Here is a 20708-nt window from a genome sequence, read left to right on the forward strand (position 1 = left end):
TAAAGGATCTTTATTGTCCTAAAGAACCACTATACTTTATTTATCAACAGTAAATAACGCAACACACACAGTACAGACAGTAACGGATATGATTCTTTGTTTATGAATTAAGAGAAGTTATTGCATTTGGTATGAAAGACTTTTTGTTGTTCTTAGTTGCCGCAGCTGCTCCATAGCGCCTTCCAGAAGGCAATTTTAATAAATTCATTAAACGAGGGGTGAACAGGATCAGATGCAATTTGTCTAGCTTTTTGTTTCACCTGCGTTTTTTATATGCATCCTGAATGTTTCTGCTCTTTGCCAAGAATCTTTCACCCAAATCTGTTTTTGTCCTTCGCTCCCCCAAGTGTCCATACCATGTGCATATATTAAAAGATTAAATGTTTTCAATTAGACTTTGGTTAACACTCTCTAAGATATTCATTTTAGATAGTGAGCTATACGCGAGGGCTTTTTTGTGTCTGGTTTCTGGTGCCATTTGTTGTGTGAATGTTGAGTATCAGGAATCTGCTTTTTTTATTTATTTAAAAAAAAAACTCTATTCCAGGTTAGTTAACAGGTGGGAACATTGGTTCAGCGCTCGTACCATCACCTTGCACAACAGATAAACCCCCAATCCCTTTATCTGTGTTCATACTCGCACTGGGGCTGTGTGATCCCGTGATTGGACTGACAGGATGTTGTTGACACATTACAGCAGGGGCAGCACATTCAGGGCAGCCACGAGCTGATAAGGGCTTCTCAATGGAACGTTATATCAAGAACCTGTCCTGTTTCATTCCAGTCAGACTGTGTATGAAAATCACTGAAAACTCGACCAGGTGTGAGGTACTTCATCATGAATCACAGTAAAGAAAGTTAATTCCCTCACAGTGGAAAAATGCTCCTCAATTCCCCTTTCAAGCCACTCTTGGAGCCTGGGAGGTGCCGGTGTATCAGTCCGCCACTTTGGTTCTGACTGAAATATATCTCTGGAAGTGTGTTTCAACTGCACTGCACAAGGTGTCCACCTTGATGATGTGTTGGAGGCGTACTCGTCACACACCACAGGAAGAGCCTGTCTCCTGCAGCCCTTTAGAGATAGTTTTGTTTGTATTATTTCTGTTCCTCCTATTTTATATATTATTCCTCTGATCTGCTGAGTAAATGGCCCAGAATACGTCCACATCTGGTTGATTGGAGCTTTTTTGTTTATTGGAAGGGAATTGCTAGCATCGCTAATTATATTCTGCTAATGCCTACTGCGAACTGAAGGAAAAACGTTGGATACCACAGACATAGCAACAGAGTTAACTGATTTTTAATATTTTAATCTCAAGGATGCACGCACCAGACAATTCAGTCAAGAAGCAAGAGTAAACACTTTCTACTTAAAGATTTCAGAGTGGCGGCCCTGGGGACTTTGGATCTCACAGCAACTTGAGTGATCAAACGTGACTTCAGACATAAACAAACATGGAGGCACGCTGTTGCACAATAAAAGATAAGATAAAACCGTAGATCAACTTGAGGCTAAGAGAGAATCAGCAGGTTTATACATTTAATAGCGCTAGTGACGCTTCGTGGTCAGCTCGCTCTCATTGGCTGTTTCTGCTCGATTTTCTGCCGCTGTTCCTTTCACAGTGCAGGAAATATTCTGAATCTTCCCGATTTCGAATTAGGCTTGGATCGCTTATCGACGATGGAAGGGATGATCAGCGATTGTTTTTTCATGCACCGATATTTAGGCGATTTTAACTAACTCACCATCAGAACTAAGATGACACAAAAACAGTCTCTAGATTCTGCTCCACACTGCAGTGTTTCCCCATCCTTTTATTATTTAGTTACACGTCGGCTTATTAATGACGCGGCCTATCAAACAACTGAAACCAACATCTGCACCCTGTGTATTCACTGCTGCTTTACCTGGTGCGTGCGTAAAATATCCACCGCGACTTGTGACGTAAATCAATAGTCTGCCTTTTTTTTTTTAAACCAACTGAAGTCTGCGCGAGAACACACGCACATAAAACGACTGCTGCCCCCCGCGTGCGTGAATGCACCCAGGCACCCGATGACGACATCCATGCAGATGTTTCATTGCAGACATCGCCCAGCTCTAGTGGGGCCAGCCAAACATGGTGACAAACACACTGCATTTTCTGTTTCTGCATATTCTTTCACAATAAAAGCATCCCATTGGTTCGAAAGGTTAACGGTAACCTAACATGGCTCAATTGCAGCTGGAAGTGATCAGGAAATGTGATAAACCAAACAGGAACACAGGAGTGAAACTAAACCCTAAACCACAGAGATTCTGGTAGAAGCTGCAAAAGTACTGAGAGCTGAACACAGCCTTTCGAAACTTGAGATGTCTTTCTGGTCTTCAGCACAGACACACACGAGTTTAGCCTCTGAGGACACAGCTATGGTGGGAGACCCCTTTGGTGATCCTCGGACTTTCTATTCAATGCCATCATTGAGTCAAAAAATAAAAAATCTGTCCAATATGTTGGTTTATGACCAAATACCCACAAAACTAATGAAATTCCCATCAGCCTCAGCTGTACTTAGTGCTGTCTTTGTGCCAGATGTTTGAATGCTAACATGCTAAGCTAAGATGCTGAACATGTTTAACATAATGTTATAGACATTATGATGCGGTTGTTTACCCTGAGCATTATTGCCATGAAAGTACAGCCTCTCACTGTCAGTAGTGTGGCTGTAAGACCCTTTGTGGGGTGGCTGGAAGATCGGAGGTTCGATCCCCGGGATACTCCGTAAATCCCCTCCTTGGTAGAGATACTCCGTAAATGCTCCGTACTTGTATAGCGCCTTTCTAGTCTTTTCAACCACTCAAAGCGCTTTTACACTACATCTGCATTCACCAGTCACACACATTCATACACTGAGCCCAAGTGCTCAAACGGAAACTAACATTGACACACATTCATACACTGGCAGAACAGACCTTCCGATTAACGGCCAATCCGCTCTACCTCCTGAGCCACAGCCGCCCCTGATAGATACTGAACCCTAAATTGCTCCGGATGGCTGTGTGAGTATGTGTTTGGTCTAAATGTCAGAAAATGGGTAAAAGTGTCAAGCAGTGTTTCCTAAAGCTCAAGATGACCTCCTCAAATATCGTGTTTTGTCCACAGTCGGTTCGGTTCACTGTCATAGAAGAGGAGTGAAACCAGAAAATATTCACTTTTTAGAAGCTGGAATCACAGAATTTTGACTTCTAAGAATTGTTTCTAAAAATAATGCCTAAAATTGATTAATATTCCTTATAATCTTTGCAGATTTTGTTTTGGTCAGTGCCAAATAATGGATTTTTTGCATTTTATAAGCTACAGTGGATAGAAAAAGTCTACACACCCCTGTTAAAATGCTTCTTATGATGTAAAACAATGAGTCAGAACTTTTTCCACCTTTAACGTGACCTATAATGTGAACAATTCAATTGAAAAACAAATTGAAATCTTTGAGGGGGGAAAAATGAAAAATAAAAACCTTACAATAACCTGGTTGCATAAGTGTGCACACCCTTAGACTAATACCTTTTTATTTTATTACAGTAGTCAGTCTTTTTGGGTAGGAGTCGGTTAGCATGGCATATCTTGAAGTGCCAATATTTGCCCACTCTTCTTTGCAAAAGCGCCCCAAATCTGTCTGATTGCGAGGACATCGCCTGTGCACAGCCCTCTTCAGATCACCCCACAAATGTTTTTGGCTTTGTCTCATTATTTTACATCATAAGAACCTGGCATTTTAACAGGGGTGTGTAGACTTTTTCTGTCCACTGTATATGGAGCCTGCTTTCTGCATGATGTTACGTTTTACCTTGTAACACGAGAGTAGCAGCTTAAACACAGAATCCTACCAACAGAGAAGGCAGGACAATGACGACGACGCCTCCTCTTCAGCAGCATCTGCCCTCACATTACCCCCTCAGGATCAATGGGTGTCCTTGTGTTTGTGGCTGCTGTTTACAGCCCACAGAAACGCTCTTTCTCTCTTCACTCCCCATCTTTGTCATCTTCTCTCCCTCCCTCATCGCTTCCTTCCCAGGCCTCCCTGTGTGGTACTGTTGGACTTTAAAGTTCCTTTAAAGTTTGTTCTCAAGTCTCCTTTTACAGATATCCCATCTCTCCCTCTTGTTATCAACCTGTCATTGTTTCCTCTGGGCTAAGTCATTTTCCTTGTGATGCCAAGATGATGTACTTTGCCAGTTGGCATATTGAGATATTTAGCTGCATAATCCCATTTTTGAGATAGATTGATCGATTTTCAAAACAGTTGGCGTTTATTAGTTGACTAAAGCCCTATTTTCAGGCTGTATCATGCTTTAATTATAACAACTTAGATTATTTTATTTACTTTGTGATTATAAAAGGATAATGTGTACATAACTGGAGTTACATCCAAGTAAGTTTTATTTCCCCTTACCCTGCTCCCACGCTGTTGCCATTGTCATTTTATTGAGCGGGGATTGAGGTTTATAGTGGAAATGTCTGTTTAGATTTCTGTTAATGTAAAGCAGCAGACCGCGGAGTCTTTCGTCAACTTACTTCATGTCATCTTCACTCCCAGCATCAGAAACTTGTAGAAGAAAACAAGCAGCCCAAGTTGACCCAACCCAGTTCTTGCTGTGTTCGCATGGTAAAACTGTACGTGCACAGGCTCCAAACCTGCACCATAACCGCTTCACACACATCTATAAACCCTTCTTTACAGTAGTTTACCTTCTACTGACGCTGGGAGGCCAAGGGAAGAAATGTGTGGCTTTGGTATTGCAGTGCAAATGAAAGATTAGGATAACTGGCAGGAATATCAGTTACAGGTGGTCACACTTTCAGACACAAACGTGATTAGATTAATAATAATATGAGTATAATAAGGTATTTTTATTGCTTGATTATGGTGACTCTGTTCCGGCTAACCAGGCAGCGGGACAAATTCAAGACTTTTTAATACTCTTTCAGGTAGGACTGGACAATTAAACAATAACAATAATTATCACAATATACTTTTTCTCAATAGCAATATAACAAATGTTCAATAAATGTTTGATTTAACAAATTAATAAAAACTTAATTTTTCTATTAAGATATTTTGTTGAGGAAAAGGGACTGGGGAAAAAAAAGCTTTTACTTAATTTTACTCGCGCATATTTGTTGAAAAAAATCCACTGTTTGTTCTGACCATAAAGAAAAGTTTAAAACCACAATTAACTACCTGGTTCCTTCAACTTTCACTCAGGAGCAAAATTCAGCCTTTAAACCTGAAAGATTTGACAGTTATTGTGATAATTATTGATATCAAATGATATGAAACTTTTTATTGTGATAACATCTTTGGCCGTATCGCCCAGCCCTAACCTGCGTGTTTGTAATAAATAGTGACGTATCTAACGTAGATAATTCAAACTTAATTAGATTAAAAATAATTCGACTTATTTCAGCTTTTACTGAGGTTCAGGAGAGCCCTCTTCCACTCTTGAGGAAGGCAAAGCATCAACAAGCACAAGCTGAAGATTCTTTTATTGCTTTTTAAAGGGTGACTCTGTACTGGCTAACTAGACAGCAGGACAAATTCAAAAACAAGACTTGTTAACACTCTTTTAGGGGCCCGTCTCTAGTAGCTTTTGAGCTAATCTCACAAAGACGACAGTTTCCTTTTTTCAACGAGCAACAGGTTAATTGCGTCTAAAGGACAAATGGCAACCCTCTTTGTCCTGCCTCTGATGGAGAGCAAAGTGTGTTATGACCACTGTGTTTGTTGTGTTTTTGGGGGAGAAGGTTTTATCTGATTCAGTTCTGGCAGTATAAATGGCTGGACATTGTAAGATGAGAGAGAGAGAACGGCGCTCCTAATGAATTAATCATTGGGCTTATCTAAAGCCGCCGCTGTTCCTGTAACCCAAGGTAGCACAGCTTGGACTGCATTGGCATTCACAACAACAAACCCCAGCTGAGCATTACCATAACTACCCATGTACAAAAATAGCCTTTCATCTTCTTCCTTTCTCTCTGATTTCTATGCAGCACTTATCATCTGTACCTGCTAGAGTCAGGGTAGTAGTCTGTGGCACATGATATTAAGTTAAAGCAGCTGAATTAAGTATAAAAATATAAAAGCAGTATAAAAATGCTAATCCATGAGACTGGCTTGTGTTTGAGCTTTCAAATCAGTGCATAGACCAGAGAGACATAGTTTTTGTCATATTTAGTCCACTGCATCCTCCACAGTAACGTTTTCCTCACGCTCCTGTGCATGCAAAGCATAGGAAGAAAATATCACAGCTATCACATTTCTATATCATCATGGATCATGCGGAGCGTCAGACTTCAGCCAGCCAGAGGGAACGATCACAGAGTCCGCAACGGGTTGGTCGCTCCACCGCCTCAATCCCTCTCCGAGTGACGGGTTGTCACCAGAGCGGCCGACGTGCTGTGAACATTCCCTCTGGCTGGATGAATATTTGGCATGATCCATGCACTACTGCAGCTGGGGGCTCTCGCAGCGTCACGTCAACTTTCTAAATTCTTCCCCCTCAGGGAGAAAAGAAAGGTCAGGTCGAAAAAGCTGCAGCTGTCGATACTAATAACAACAAAAACAACAACAATAACATAAGACAAACATGCCTGATACTTTTACAGTCAGCCCCAGGCTACATGCTTGCAGCTATTAATGATTCAGCAGTAAGAATCACAGCCTGACCCCCCCCATCCTGGGAGGGAAAAAAACTGGGCACTCCTCAAAGCTATGGTATAGTCTGAACACTGACTCTAAATATAGGTAAAATAGAAACTGTGTTTAATCTGTACTAATTCTAATGAACATATTTGCATAATCTACTCTACGCTGCCATTTAAGACACTTCTCTCTTGTAATAGAGACTTAAATTTAAGTTAATAATAAAATAAAACAAAACAAAAACATAAGTTAAACAAAATAACTTAACACAGTGTTTTGACAGAGATGTTTAATTTTAAATAAATAATAAAATCTTCAGTGATAAATGGATAATGAATAAATACTTGGTATTTTTTTTAAGTAAGCTGGTTTAAAAAACAAACAATAAGCGCTTTAAAAAGACAAAAAGTGAGTCGCATTTCAGCAGTCCTTTCTCAACACAATAATACACACCATATATTGAATAAGTCTTTATATTACATTGTGTATTATAATGTTGATATTTTAATACGTTTTATTTCGTTTTGCAAGATCAAGGAAATCCAGCTTTTTGAAGTTCAATAAATGCTTAATTTATGCCATGTTTCTTGAAGGATTCATACTACTGCAACTCGTCCAGGACTAGTGTGTGATGCTGGTAATATTTTTTACCTGGCTCAGGTACTTGACATAGCAGCTTCATTTTAAAGCTGTTATCTCAAGTACTGGTGGTCTGGAAATCAGGGCAAGACATGGAAATTGTAACCGCCATATACAATCATATTTTCTATATTCCATTCATGACTTGACTTATGCATTTGATAATTAAGATAATTAAAGATACACTGGAGGCAGTTAGCTGGGAGCGGGAAACAAATATATTTTTAATTTTTAATTAGTCTGTCATATGGGTTAAAAGAGAGCCTGGGCTACTTTGATCCATGTTAACATAATTGAAATAATTATTTGTGTGTGTGTGTGTGTGAGAGAGAGAGAGAACAGTATTTCTCTTATTACAATTAAGTATAATGTGCACAGAAGACATTTACATTTTTTAACACCTTGCTTTGCTCCCCAATTAAACAGTCAAACCATGGAGGTCTCTCATTATAAGCCCTTAAATTTAAAGTATAGAGCTGAAGCAATTAGTCAATTAATCAGTAAATCAACAGAAAGTTAATCAGCTACAATTTTGATAATTTATTTATGTTTCATATAATTTTTTCCACCCAAAGTACGAGAGCTTCAGTTTACAAGCTGTTAGCAAGTCAGACAGACAAACCAATTGAATTGAGCTCGGTGTAAGATGATAAATTAATCAGTTTTATGAAATAGTGTTTCATTTTTGTTTATTAAATCTGTGTATTGGCCCAGCCACTGATGATTATGTCCTCGAATTACTCTTCCTGGCTTTGCTGCAGGTTGTTGTCGCTGACACATTTGTCACAGCAGAGCAAAGAGAGATCCTTTTTTTTTTGTTGTTTCATGCTGTATTTTCTTTGCAATTTGAGTCCGTTTCATCCCACTCTGTCTCAGTTTGATTACTGGGTTGAGTGCCTCCAGCCTGTATTTATGCCTTTCTCTCCCCGGAGCCGTTGCTCTTCGTGGCCTCATCTGTCTGCTCATGGGAGCTGGTTGGCCAGTTGCCTCGGCGGTGGGCAACGAGCCCTCGCTAACAGGTTTGACATATCAGCAGCCCCTCTGTCCTCTCCAGGGCTTTCAGCAGCAGCTCACTCTGTGGGTTATTAGTCTGCAGATCACTGGGGAGCCCGGCCCAGGCTGCTCTGGCTTGTGCTGGCTAATTAGCATAGTTTCTAGCTCTGTGGTTTCTTTTGAAAAGGGCAAGAAACCAAGGTTGCAATTACACTTACACTTTGTTTCCTTTGTGTTACAGTTAGTTGACTTCTGCAGTTTGTTTGAAAGCAGTTCACCCACTTACAAACACACATCACAGACTCAAGAGCTTGTTTATTGGTAACATTTGTCTCTTTGAAGTCTAGCAGGAAGAGCAAACCTGAATTTAGTCTGTGTAACTTTACCTCCGATTGATGGACTTGTGTATGCGCATGTTCTAATTTATTGTGAGAGTGAAATAAACGATTTATGCCTTAAAGGTTCAGTGTGTAAGATTTAGTGGCATCTAGTGTCAAGGGTTGTGAATTGCAACCACCTGTCCAGTCTACCACTGCCCCCTAACCTTTCAAAGAGCGTAGGACAGCTACGGTGGCTGACACAGCACAAAAGGTGTCTCTTCTGAGACAGCAGAGCGGCCAGTCAAGAAATGAGGTTTGTTTAGGTAGATTCATTAAGTTAAATTATATTTACTTAATTATTCAGTAAAACCATATGTTATTGTGACTTGGCCACAGACAGATAACATGGAAAATATAAACCAAGAGTGTGAAACACTGTTACTGTTTCTGCACCACAGTCCATTATAAACCACGCATATTAGATAAAGTTTATACTAACATTGACAAGGAGAGATTACGGTGCTTTGATAGCAGCAAAAAATATAAATAAATAAATACTTTGAAATAGATCTGTCATGACGGCAACATTTACTCACATAATGACTTCCTCTTTAGTGGTTTTGCCTACAAAATAAAAGCGCGAGAAGCTTGTTTACTGTAATGCAGCATTTGAGTTGAACTGAGCTTTTACTTTGAAAAATTCTGAACGACATTAAAAGAGTCTGTAGCCTGCTTGACACACCTCTGAAAGAGCCATCAGAAAACATGATTCCCCTAAATGTCCTCTGCCTGGAGATGGTTGATAGATCCTCAGAAATATGGAGCCAATGGTGCCAATAAAACATTACCCAGAGCAAAAGTTCTAAATACCATTGTTATACATTTTTTAGCATTCAGTGCTTGTTTCAGCGTTTCACGTTATATCACGTCACTGTTTGGCTGAGACCCAGGATGATGCTTGCTCACACCTACGGAGCGCGAGTGTCATTAATAACACCTTTAAGGTTTTTAATGCAGGGATTGTACTTTTTCTAGGTAGTATTTTCACAGTGTGGTATTAGTACTTTTACTTAGGTACTCTGGTGATATTTAAGGCTGTGTTGGTGTTGTATTTCTTCATTTACACAACTGAGCTTGGTGTATCAGTGGTCAGTCACGCAGCCTCACAGCAAGAAGGTCCATTAGGGCCGAATGAGCACCAGATAAAATTAACCAGCATTCACTGCAGTGGAAAGGAAAACGACAAAGTGAACAAGTCAGAGTGGAGTTTGTGTCTGTATTATACATCACCCTGCATGTGAGCATCTTTCTGAGGTCACATCTCTGCACTCGACCCTCGGGGGTCGCCAGAGAGCGGCATCCCTTCCATCTCCATCATCAGTGACCTTTGACCTCCTCTTTTGCGCTGTTAGAAAAGCCGAAAGGCCGGGCGCTGCCGATGAGCTGAGCTCTGTTGCCATCAGGGCCTCAGTCCTTCCTCTTTAGTCTCATAGCTGAATCCTCTTCAGAAGTGGAGTCATTCAAAGTGAAACCTTTTATCAACACCAAGCACACACTGAGAGCAAGGTTGAACTGTTCACAAAAACAAAATATACAGAAAGGGCTTTATAAAAGCTTGGTAAATGTTCAGGAATTGCTCAGTGGATTTAATCCACTTTGTAGTTAAAAGAAAAAGTTGATCCTCTGTGCACTTAAAATTATTATTTAAAAATGGATGTGTTTACAATAATCTTCTCATACGAGACTGAAGATAGGCATTTATATCCAGATACTAGGAAGAAGGATTTGAGGTTAGCGAGGTAACTTCATGGTTTTCAGTCCTACGACAGTGGTTCACGGGCAGGGGTGGAAATTAACTTGTTTTTTCACCTGCCAGTGGGACTGGTGGATGAAAAAATCCACCGACCAAACATATTTTTTACCGACCAAAATAATAAATTGCCTTTTTGGGTCATGCGTACATTTGTTTCAGTCCTTTTACTTGAGATAATAAAGTATTATGTCGAATACAAAAGAAGAGGCCGGAGTGCAATTTGAAGCAAAATTACATTAATGCTATTAAATGTACTTAAGACAACAAGTATATTGTTTCTTAACGTAAATCTCATCACTGCTCACTCTTAATCATGCTTTATCATTCAGCTTTAACCTTCCAATTTACCAATTTAAGTGCGACATACAACCTGCAAGAACGCCGGCCTGCTGCTAATTAGCCTTCACACATTTACCCGCGTTTGGCACTTGGCAGTTGTTAATTTCCACACCTGTTCACAGGGCTGCAGGTTACAAATATTCCTATCTGGTTATGCTTTCTAACAGCATTCTATCAGCATACTGCAACATCCATTTTTGCATGCTCGTTATCACACTGCAGCCTCAACCCAACACAGGAGGAACATCTGAGGTTTTCTAATCAGTGTGATCTGCAAATGTCTGCATGAAGTGAAATTTTACAGATCTAATCTAAACCACTCAGAAAACAGATCATGTGGCACGCAGCCAACACATGGCGGGTGTGTGAACGTTTTAAAATGTGACCTTCATTGGTCAGACAGTTGTGGTAATTTTGACGTATTTTGCATTGGAGGGACAGTGATGAGATACAACAAGGGAAATGATAGTAAAATAGTGACTTTGTGTGGGATTTTAGTAGAGGAACAAATACAGACGGTATAACCAAGATGTTGTGGGAAAAGTGTTGGGCTACTTTTAATTGATTACAATTGATTACAGCATAACAGATTCAGCATTGAACAGAAAACTGCACCTTGTGTTTTTTTTTAATCACATTATGACAAGGAAAATATTATTATGGAAAAAGTTTTTACCTCTAATTGGCTTACACTGATGACCGCTTGAGTAATTTCACATTCCTGACTGCTCTGCTCAATATCCTTAATCTATTATAATCAATTTATTATGGGCTATCTTGATTTATGGAGAATTTAAGCCGTGTAAAATACATCACAGGAGCAGACATATTTTCTTATTTAAGCCTTGTAGTCCAATTTGCTTGTACTGCTATCCAGCAGGGGGGAAAGCGTGATTGTGAAAACATGAAATGTATTAATCATTAACACAGTGGTCCTTAAACTAGGCAGTTGAACCAGATTCACATGGGATCAATAAAAAGCTGAGCTCTGATGCTTTCAAGGTGAATCAGGTTTGCAAGATTAATTGCTTAACGACACAGTATGTAAAGTACAAGATGGAAAAAACAATATTATTCATAAATAATAATAATTATAAATAATAATAAATTTATATATTCATCTTGAGACAGTCTTATTTATTTATTTCAGGTTTATTTACCAGGGAATATACACACACGAATAATACATAAATAAATGTGTAGTGTGCCAGAATTAGCCAAAAGGCTATTTTACATCTGCTGTCCCTGGACAAAAAAATTAAAAGGATTAAGATAGTACATACAGGTTAATACAAGAAAAAAATTACTATGAATTTATAAACAAATTACTAACCAACATATAAACCCCTCATATCAACAACACCACCTACACACACATACACACACACACAAGCCAAACTGTCGGTCCGTATAACAAACGTTTTTTGGATATGCACCAAAACCAATATAGCTGGGACAATCTAAACACAAATGAGCCAGACAACCTCAGAGGCATAGCACAAGAAGCACAAGCAGGCAGGACAGAGAAGACAAGGTAGCTTCGAGATTTCATGTCAAATGTGATGTTGACAGTCCTGACTACCTGTTAGCCACTTCTTTAAGTTAAATTAAATAGAAGCGCAAATTCCTAATGTGAATTGGGATGAGGTTCCATTCACGTTTGTCTGAGGGCACTTTTCCTCAACGGGACAATGCAGTCACCTCTTGCTGCACTCCTTGTAGATCTGTAAGCATTTGGTGCTGCGTTTACAAAATTGCTCTTATGAACTTATGAAAAAGAAGAATTTTCAGAATCACTGATTTAAACAAAAGAGCTGTTGATTAAAAATGTTTTTCCTTTAACCTAAAAATCCTCAAACCTTCCTCGCTTTGTTTTTCCTCCAGGTGAGGTGAAGATGGTGGACCGGCTTGCGAACAGCGAGGCCAACTCCAAGCGGATTGCGGTGGTGGAGGGCTGCTTTGGCGCTGCCGGCCAGCCGCTGGCCATCCCCGGGCGCGTGCTGATCGGCGAGGGCGTCCTCACCAAACTCTGCCGCAAGAAGCCCAAGGCGCGCCAGTTCTTCCTCTTCAACGACATCCTGGTCTACGGCAACATCGTCATCCAGAAGAAGAAGTACAACAAGCAGCACATCATCCCGCTGGAGAGCGTCACCATCGACACGGTGCCGGACGAAGGCGACCTGCGCAACGGCTGGCTCATCAAGACTCCCACCAAGTCCTTCGCCGTCTATGCTGCCACCGCCACAGAGAAGTCAGAGTGGATGAACCACATAGGGAAGTGCGTGGGAGACTTGCTGCAGAAGAGCGGCAAGGCCCCGACGGGCGAGCATGCGGCCGTCTGGGTGCCCGACTCGGAGGCGACCGTGTGCATGCGCTGCCAGAAGGTGAAGTTTACGCCGGTCAGCCGCCGCCACCACTGCAGGAAGTGCGGCTTCGTGGTTTGCGGGCCGTGCTCAGAGAAGAAATACCTCCTGCCCAGCCAGTCGTCCAAACCCGTCCGTGTCTGCGAGTACTGCTTCGTGCAGCTGACGTCAGAAGGCCTCGCGCCGCGTTCAGACTCCATCGGTCGCCTGGGGTCAAAGTTCAACAACATGTCGGACGATGACGACGAAGAAGACAGCAGTGACTGAGGATCGTAACGTCCTCCCGGTGGCCTGCCTCGTCCCACGTCAAGGAGGTTTCTTTCTCCTCCCAGATGATCGAATCATGCTCCACCGTGAGATGAATTCCACCTCCGAGGATTAATTCAGTTTCTATATCAAACCAAAATATTTTCTTTTTTTTTTTCTCTAATTCCAGCAGGGATAAATATTTTCCTGAACACAGTGATTTAAAGAATGAAATGTGGAATTAACTGGGTGACCAGCAGGATTTCGAGGAAACGTTGTGACTCTTCATGGCTTCCACTTTGCTCAGTCCGCCCCCTAATCTCGTCACCCTTAATTAGACTGCAATTAGTCACTACAGAACACAATGGTGCTGATGAGAAACACCCCCTTCCCTCTGCTGAAGTTCATTTCATCTGAGAGGCTTTTGTTAATCCACTCTTTTTCTTTTTTCTTTTATGGCCGTGAACTACACAAGGTGATTGCTTGTAATTTCTGCAGGGAAAAGCAAATGTTTGGGCTCTAACCTTTTATGTCCTCTGTCCTTCAGGTATAGCAACAAACAGGGCTTTTTTTGTAATAGAAGTTTGATCACCAGCAAAATGTGGAGCTAAAGCAAATATCCCTTTTCATAAACAACAAAATGTTGATGTCACGCTTTTCTAGTTGACCTAATATAGTTTCTTCTGACACAGTGAGTTTGTGTGGTTCGCTAAGCGTCCGCTCTAAAAGCTAACTCTTCCCATCACCTATACTGTCACGTAGTGCCTTGTAGAACACTTGAGCTCAGCCTTCAGTAAGAAAAAGGTTATTTGTTAATGAATCCAGACTGCTATAAAACAGGGGCTTCATGATAGTTTTACTCTGAAACGCATTACACAGGATGGAGTTGTTGCTTGGTTTTTTGAGTGTGTGCTGTAAACAGAAGAGAGGGGAGGTTACTGGCCGTCCGACAGACAGGGAGAGCTCAATTAGGACTTTTCCTGAAGAGTTTTTGTTTTACCAGACAAAAACACTTAAACCTATCGCTCTAGAAAGAGAATATGTTTGAGCGTTTTCTAGATTTTTCAGTTTGAGCTTCCTGAACCTGGCCTCCATGTGTCCACTTACATACCAGAAAGTTTATATGAGTTTATATAAGTCTGTTTTGCAGGCGAGTGAAGTTCAGAACAATGGAAGAAGTGGGGCGATCTCCCTCTCTGCTTCGAACTGCTTGTCACAAGGCAAGGAGGTGATGGTGAAGAAACCAGGGGTAGAACAGACTGCAGGAAGCCCAGCGGTCATTTATTAGAGATTTTGTTTTCCTCAAGATGAAATGAGTTATAGCGTTAGCAGAGTTATTATTCTCCAAAGATACATGTAAACATTGTAAATGTTAGTGGGAAATGTAATTAAATTAGGAAAGTCCTCCCCAGCAAGGCTGTAAAACCCACATCCTGAATCAGAATATAGTGGCTGCTCGTTTTAAGTTCCGGCTCGTAAAGTTCTTCTAGTGGAGGAGGCCTAAATGTAGAAGCTGGAAGTTTCCTCCTCCGTCACGGATGGAAACTCCCACAAATTTTGTTTGCAGGTTAGATGGATTCATGAAATTTTGGCTGGAGCTGTGATTTAATGTCTCATTTAAGTTTGGATCAGGAATCATGTAATGCTTCAGATAGATTCAGGGATCAGCAGCTAAGGTGCTCTCAAACACTGACATTCCAGTGGAATGAGTGACGTGAAATGCAATAAAAAGGAAGTCTTAGGGCCTGCTTGTGTTTTCTTTTTAAAATCACATGATCTTGTCTTGCATCATAGTTTGTGTAATAACTTGCGCAGTAGTTTAGGTAATTGGCATTTACTGGAAAATAAATAGTCAGGAAATCATTGCATCGTCTTCCTGTCAGCGACGCTTCCCTGCGCTGCTCTGAGGTCACAGGGCCACAAAACAAACGCACCCTTTTCTGAACTGTGCTCCTCCCGCCTGCTGGAACTTTCTCTCCACGGTCGGCGCTAACACAAGCGAACGTGGCCGTGCGTGCCCTCCTTCCTTTTCTCGTGTCCTCTTCTCTCTTCTTTCCCTTTTTGTTTTCATAAGCAGAACTTTCCTCTGAAAAGCACAGTCTACTGATCATGTGACATGTTTGTGTCCTAAATCATGTGATCAGACACTGAACCAGGAAGTGAAAAGGCAGGGGAATTAGTAGTGAACTGCAGAGCGTTCAGGTTCAGTTACTCACAGATGTTCAAGTCATCAGTTTCAGCCGGAGTTTCTCTTCCCAGTGACTCGTGAAGGGTTTCATTCCTGCGGGCCGGATGACTCATCTCACACTGACCTATATTCCTGAAGTTTCAAAAATGTGATCAGTCTTTACAAGTGGGCACGGGTCGTTTTGGGAGCCAAAAACATTTTTAACAAATTAGCAAATGATTAAATTAGTTTTCAGTTAATTTTCTTCCCAGGAAGGCATTTTAAAGGGCTTCGCAGGTCCATTTAGTTCCGAGACAAGGCCTAGGACTCTGATACTACTGGGACAATCAGTCCTGGTCCAAATTATATTCAGTTTGATTGGGTCAAGAAGGGTCCTGTGGTCTCACTGCATGTCGCAAAGGGCAATACACACCAGCAGCATCTTTAAGGCGTCAAATCTGCACCGTACCCTGACGCGCACCTCCCCTAAATATGTAACTATACGTTGCAGTTATTGGTAGGCTTGGTAGCATCGCATTTCCTCCTTCTGCCTCCATCGGTTCAAGGGTCGTACACACCATCTCCTCCGACGCCTTCTCTTGGATCTGTGTTTAGTAATTACACTAAAAGTAACTGCTCCGCTCAGCTTCAACTCCAACTCCAACATGATCCGCTCAGTTTCAGTCGTCATTGTTTGTAGTAGCCTACTCCAACGCAGAAGAAGAAGAAAGTCAACACAGTGGAACATAGATACCCCACCGCCAGCCAACGTTTTGGTGTTGTAATTGCAGAGCCTACACTCGACGCAGATATATAAATCGGCCTTAATGTGCGTCATCGTTGCACCTCAACTCTCAAAAAATATTTGCTCTCTTGATGGACACATCCAGCTACTGTACAGCACAGCTGGTGTGGGATGCGTTCATCAAATGGCACCTGTCAAATTATAAAATAAAGGTTGTCACACCCTCTTTACTCCCTGTTTACCAAATTTCTGCTCTTTAAACGGCACTTTGAAAAGTAAAAGTGCTTCCTGCTAACAGTTCCACCATGTAAGGTATCACATTTTTGTAGATGCAAAAATAAACAGGCGTGTGACACAAGAGGGAGTGTATGAAATCTCAATTTACTGCTCAACAGTGTATAATTTTATTGTAAAGGGAGAAGTGAACAAGGGAATGATTTCAGTTCTGGTCTACAGCAGGTGTGTCGCAACAGCTGCAGTTCTCCGTCCTCGTGTAATTTGAATACATTCAAGCACCTGTGAACTGAACTCGAAAGTTCTTTAATAAAGCAGTTTGTGTTGCTGCGAGATATGATCTGTTCCTCAGGCCGGTGTTGGCCGTTACGATCCTCAGATTCAGATCTCCGTTCCCGTCAGACGTCCATGAAACACACAACTGAAACACTTCTGTGCAGACAGCCGGTCATACCTGACTGGATCCGCTCTGATCATGTGGGGTGTCTTTTCATCACAGGAGGAAAACGTGTCATTTGAGGCAGACGGAGAGTGATCCGCATCCTGATGCTGCTGGTGTTCTTGCTCTGTTTTGGGTTTGTTGGACCAGGTCTGACAGATCAGATCTCTTCTCAAATGAATGTGCGTTTTTTTTTTTTTTTTTTTTTTAGTTTCCACTGTCAGAGGTCATTTTAACGTTTTTGGACCCATTAAGCCCTTTGTTAATTAAAACTGAGGAGCTGAAGTGCTTCAGGAACAGCTCAGATGTTGGAATGAAACTCTTCAGAGAGTTGCTTTAAAATACAAAACAGTAAAAGTGATGAGATGTCTCTGAGTTCATCACTGGAAACAGGAACCATGTTATTTCACCTTTACCTGAGATCAACCAGGGAAACAAAACAAGTTGTAGCTGCATCATAACAGAAGCTGAACAGCTCAACCTTTACATGTGGCACTCCCACAAGTGTCTCCAGATGTTTATCTACATTTTGACTGCAAACAGTTGGAGCATTATCTTTGTACACAGTCTGTTATTTCACATGTTTGATGAGGTCGCAGTGGCGAGCGACGCCTCGTCTGAACTGCACCTCAAAGCAGCAGAACAGGGAGAAGAAAGGGATCGTTTTCTTTTTATGTCGTTTGATTTTTACAGATTTAAGTTTAAGGTTTGTGCTGCTGCAGTAAAGCAACCTAAGTGATTAGAGAAAAAAAGAACACGGTAATGATCACTAACCAGCTGTCCTTTATTACTCACTGTGGTCGAGGTGGTGCTGATGGAGGAGACGACTCCACCGTCAAAACGCAGAAGCACAAAGTCCGGCCTCAGGTTTGCTGTGGATTGCACTTAACAAAGCTGGCACACTGACTTTGATCCAGGTTGAGTGATTACTTCATACGGTCGCGTCGGCAGTGAGTCTGATGGATGTGTTAAAATGAACCCTCATGTTTTAATCCTGTTGATTTATTTTGTACAGATGTGCTTTGGGTTATTTGATTTTGTTGTATAGTTAAGATCAGTTCTGAAATGACGCTGTTTCAGGTCTCCCTGTGCTCAGACACCTTCCTCCTCCTCCTCCTCCTCCTCATGTCAGTCACATCTCAGCAGCATCTGCAGCCGTTTCAAAGTGAAGTCACCACTGATGTTTACCAGCCAACCACATCCGTGTTTGAATGATCCCTGTTCCTCAGGCAGGGTTGCAGGTTTGCACTCCTCCTGTTGACAAAGTCGGTGTGTTTACATGCACTTAAGTAACCAGGTTACTGGCGAACTTTCTCCAGTAAGCTCATTAAACGTCATGTGAACAAGAACTGGTTTCTGTATTCAGGGCAGGGGAGAGGAGAAACCTGAGACCCCCAGGCAGAATTCACCTGGAGAAAACCAGTTTTCTATTCGTCTTTTTACAGGTATGCATGTGCAAGGACAAAGACTTCAGACAGGGAAAGCCTCTGGACGTCTGAATAAGTCATTTCCCCTGCTAAACATTTGACTTTTTGTCAAATTCAGACACTTTGGAGCTCTGTCCTCACACGGCATCCTCAGCCTGCTCTGACTCAGGAACACACACCAAAAAATAAAGCAAAAATCCAAAATGTGCCTGTAGTAGTAAACTGGTTTCTCCGAGTACACCTGTTTTCTGAAGTGCACCTAAACGCATCGTTGGTCTCTCCTGCTGCAGCCTGAAAGAGAAAAATAAAAAAAAAACTCAAGTCTGTCAGCTGGTAGACAAACAGAAACTGAATCTCACACATTCCTGACGTTTTCCAGCAACTCGTCCAGCTGTTAGTTTGTTCACGCTGTGAGCAGCACGCTTTACAGGAGGATCTGTTCGGGCTTTTGAATATATTAACAAGATTAGGAAAATGTAAACAAATCATAAATGCAATGGCTTTGATTTTTGTCGCTGTTCGGAGGACTTTCCTCATCACCTCCTTAAGTTTTGAAATCACCTTGTTCACAGGATGTTTCCCAAGTATTTGCATTCAGGTGCAAAGTAAGTACACATTTAACTAGTGCACCAGTGCTACTGTAGGTTAAGAAACAGGTTCACACCAGACACTTTCTTCTTGTTAGCCGCTGTTCATCACTACCTTTAAGCCGTTAAACACATTTAGTGTGTTTCCTTATGACAGATAAATGGAAGTTAAGTTATAAATTGTTGCTTGCACGGCTTGCTTGTGATGCTTTTTTGCAATCTGTCACTGTTTCTACCCCTTCAGTCCAGTGCAGATATGTTTTCTGTCTTTCCAATACCCAGCATAACCCTCTAAGACTCTTTAGGTCCAGCTTTCGTCACATTGTGGTGTTATAACACAGTGACACATGCATTTACGGCTCTGTTTAATGTCCTGAGTGTTTCTGAATTAACCAGATAATGAGGATCACTCTGAATGGGCTACACAGTCAATTTCAACACGTTATCATGTTAGAAATAGTAGTTTGACCCCCCAAAAAGGTTCACTTACTAGTTTTTCTAGAGCTCTCAACCCCATCTCTCAATCAGAAGTATCTGTGAGAGAGCCATCTGCTGAGAAATGCTAAGTCCTGCTTGTTGAAAGCTCCAGAAGAACCCTGGAAGTGGACCTTGAGTCAGCTGTCGCTCATAGTCTGAACACGCAGCTGCAGGTTAGTGAGACTAGACTGCGTTTTCAGGTGTGACTTAATTAAAGAAAAGCTGCAGATCCTGAGATTTAAAAACACAAAAAAAAACTGCTGAGGATACAAAATCATGAGAGGAGACATCTTGGGAGGAGAGGTCATCATGTTTTGGTTTTGTTGTGCGAGCCTGTCTCGTGTTTTTTTTTAAAGCTCTCGCTATGTGACGGTGTTTTGTTTTTTTTTAGTTTTTGTTGTAGTTCTTTTTCTTTGCGGGGGAAAGGGTCATATTAATTATTTTTAAAAGCTTCTAAAAAGGGCTTCAATCAGAATGTAACCCAGCATATAATTGTACAATACTAATTCATTCAGAAACCTTTGAGTATATATTATATATAAATAATGTATTGCTTAAAGCCGGACTGCTGTCTTGTGTTGATTTATTTCAATTACAAATACGGGGTTGTCGTCATTAGGAAGATTCTCACTGGTGTCAAATAAACCTGGGACCTTTATATGTAGATCATAGGTGTCATTTACAAGGTACATTTATTTGTCACGTTACAGGTTGTAAAGTGAAATGGAGTTTATAACTCCCTTCTGCTACGTAGCAGACAATATACATTAATACAAAGGTAATTATATACAGAAATAATCAAGCATCAATGGAGCAGTGCTGAGGATGAATTGGAGTTTAAGAGTCTGATAGCTTGGGGTAAAAAAACTCCTCTGCAGTCTGGTGGTGCGGCAGCAGAAACTTCTATATTTCTTCCCAGAAGGCAGCAGGGCGAACAGGCTGTGGCTGGGTGGGTTACTGTACTTTAGGATCCTTTGGGCTCTGCAGGCACCTCACCGATATCACTGATGCTCGGGAGATGGGTACCAATGATCTCCTGAGCAGTTTTAGTCACCTGCTGCGTAGCCCTCCGGTCCTGGGCCGTGCACATCCCATACCAGTTAGTGATGTTTCCAAGCTGACAAGAACTTGGCACGGGAATTTGGCCTTCTTAAGCTTCCTCAAGAAATACAGTCGTTTCTGAGCTTTCTTCACCAGCGTGGAGATGTGAGACGACCATGTCAGGTTCTCTGTGA

The 20708-nt window shown here is 41.4% G+C and overlaps 1 protein-coding gene across 3 annotated transcripts in view; it reads left to right on the top strand.

Annotated features, from left to right (window-relative positions):
• Positions 1-20038, top strand: part of plekhf2 (pleckstrin homology domain containing, family F (with FYVE domain) member 2) — a 52957-nt gene extending 32919 nt beyond the window's left edge. For all 3 annotated transcript variants that reach the window (XM_038710386.1, XM_038710385.1, XM_038710384.1), the window contains one exon: positions 12673-20038. In XM_038710386.1, the coding sequence (XP_038566314.1) occupies positions 12684-13418 (735 nt within the window). In that variant the 5' untranslated portion in view covers positions 12673-12683 and the 3' untranslated portion in view covers positions 13419-20038. The remainder of the gene's footprint in view (positions 1-12672) is intronic.
• The last annotated feature ends 670 nt before the right edge of the window (positions 20039-20708 follow it).

The sequence above is a fragment of the Micropterus salmoides genome, unplaced genomic scaffold (genome assembly GCF_014851395.1).
Source record: "Micropterus salmoides isolate LMB-PRFRI ecotype aquatic unplaced genomic scaffold, ASM1485139v1 Ms_hic_scaffold_11, whole genome shotgun sequence".
Classification (NCBI taxonomy): domain Eukaryota; kingdom Metazoa; phylum Chordata; class Actinopteri; order Centrarchiformes; family Centrarchidae; genus Micropterus; species Micropterus salmoides.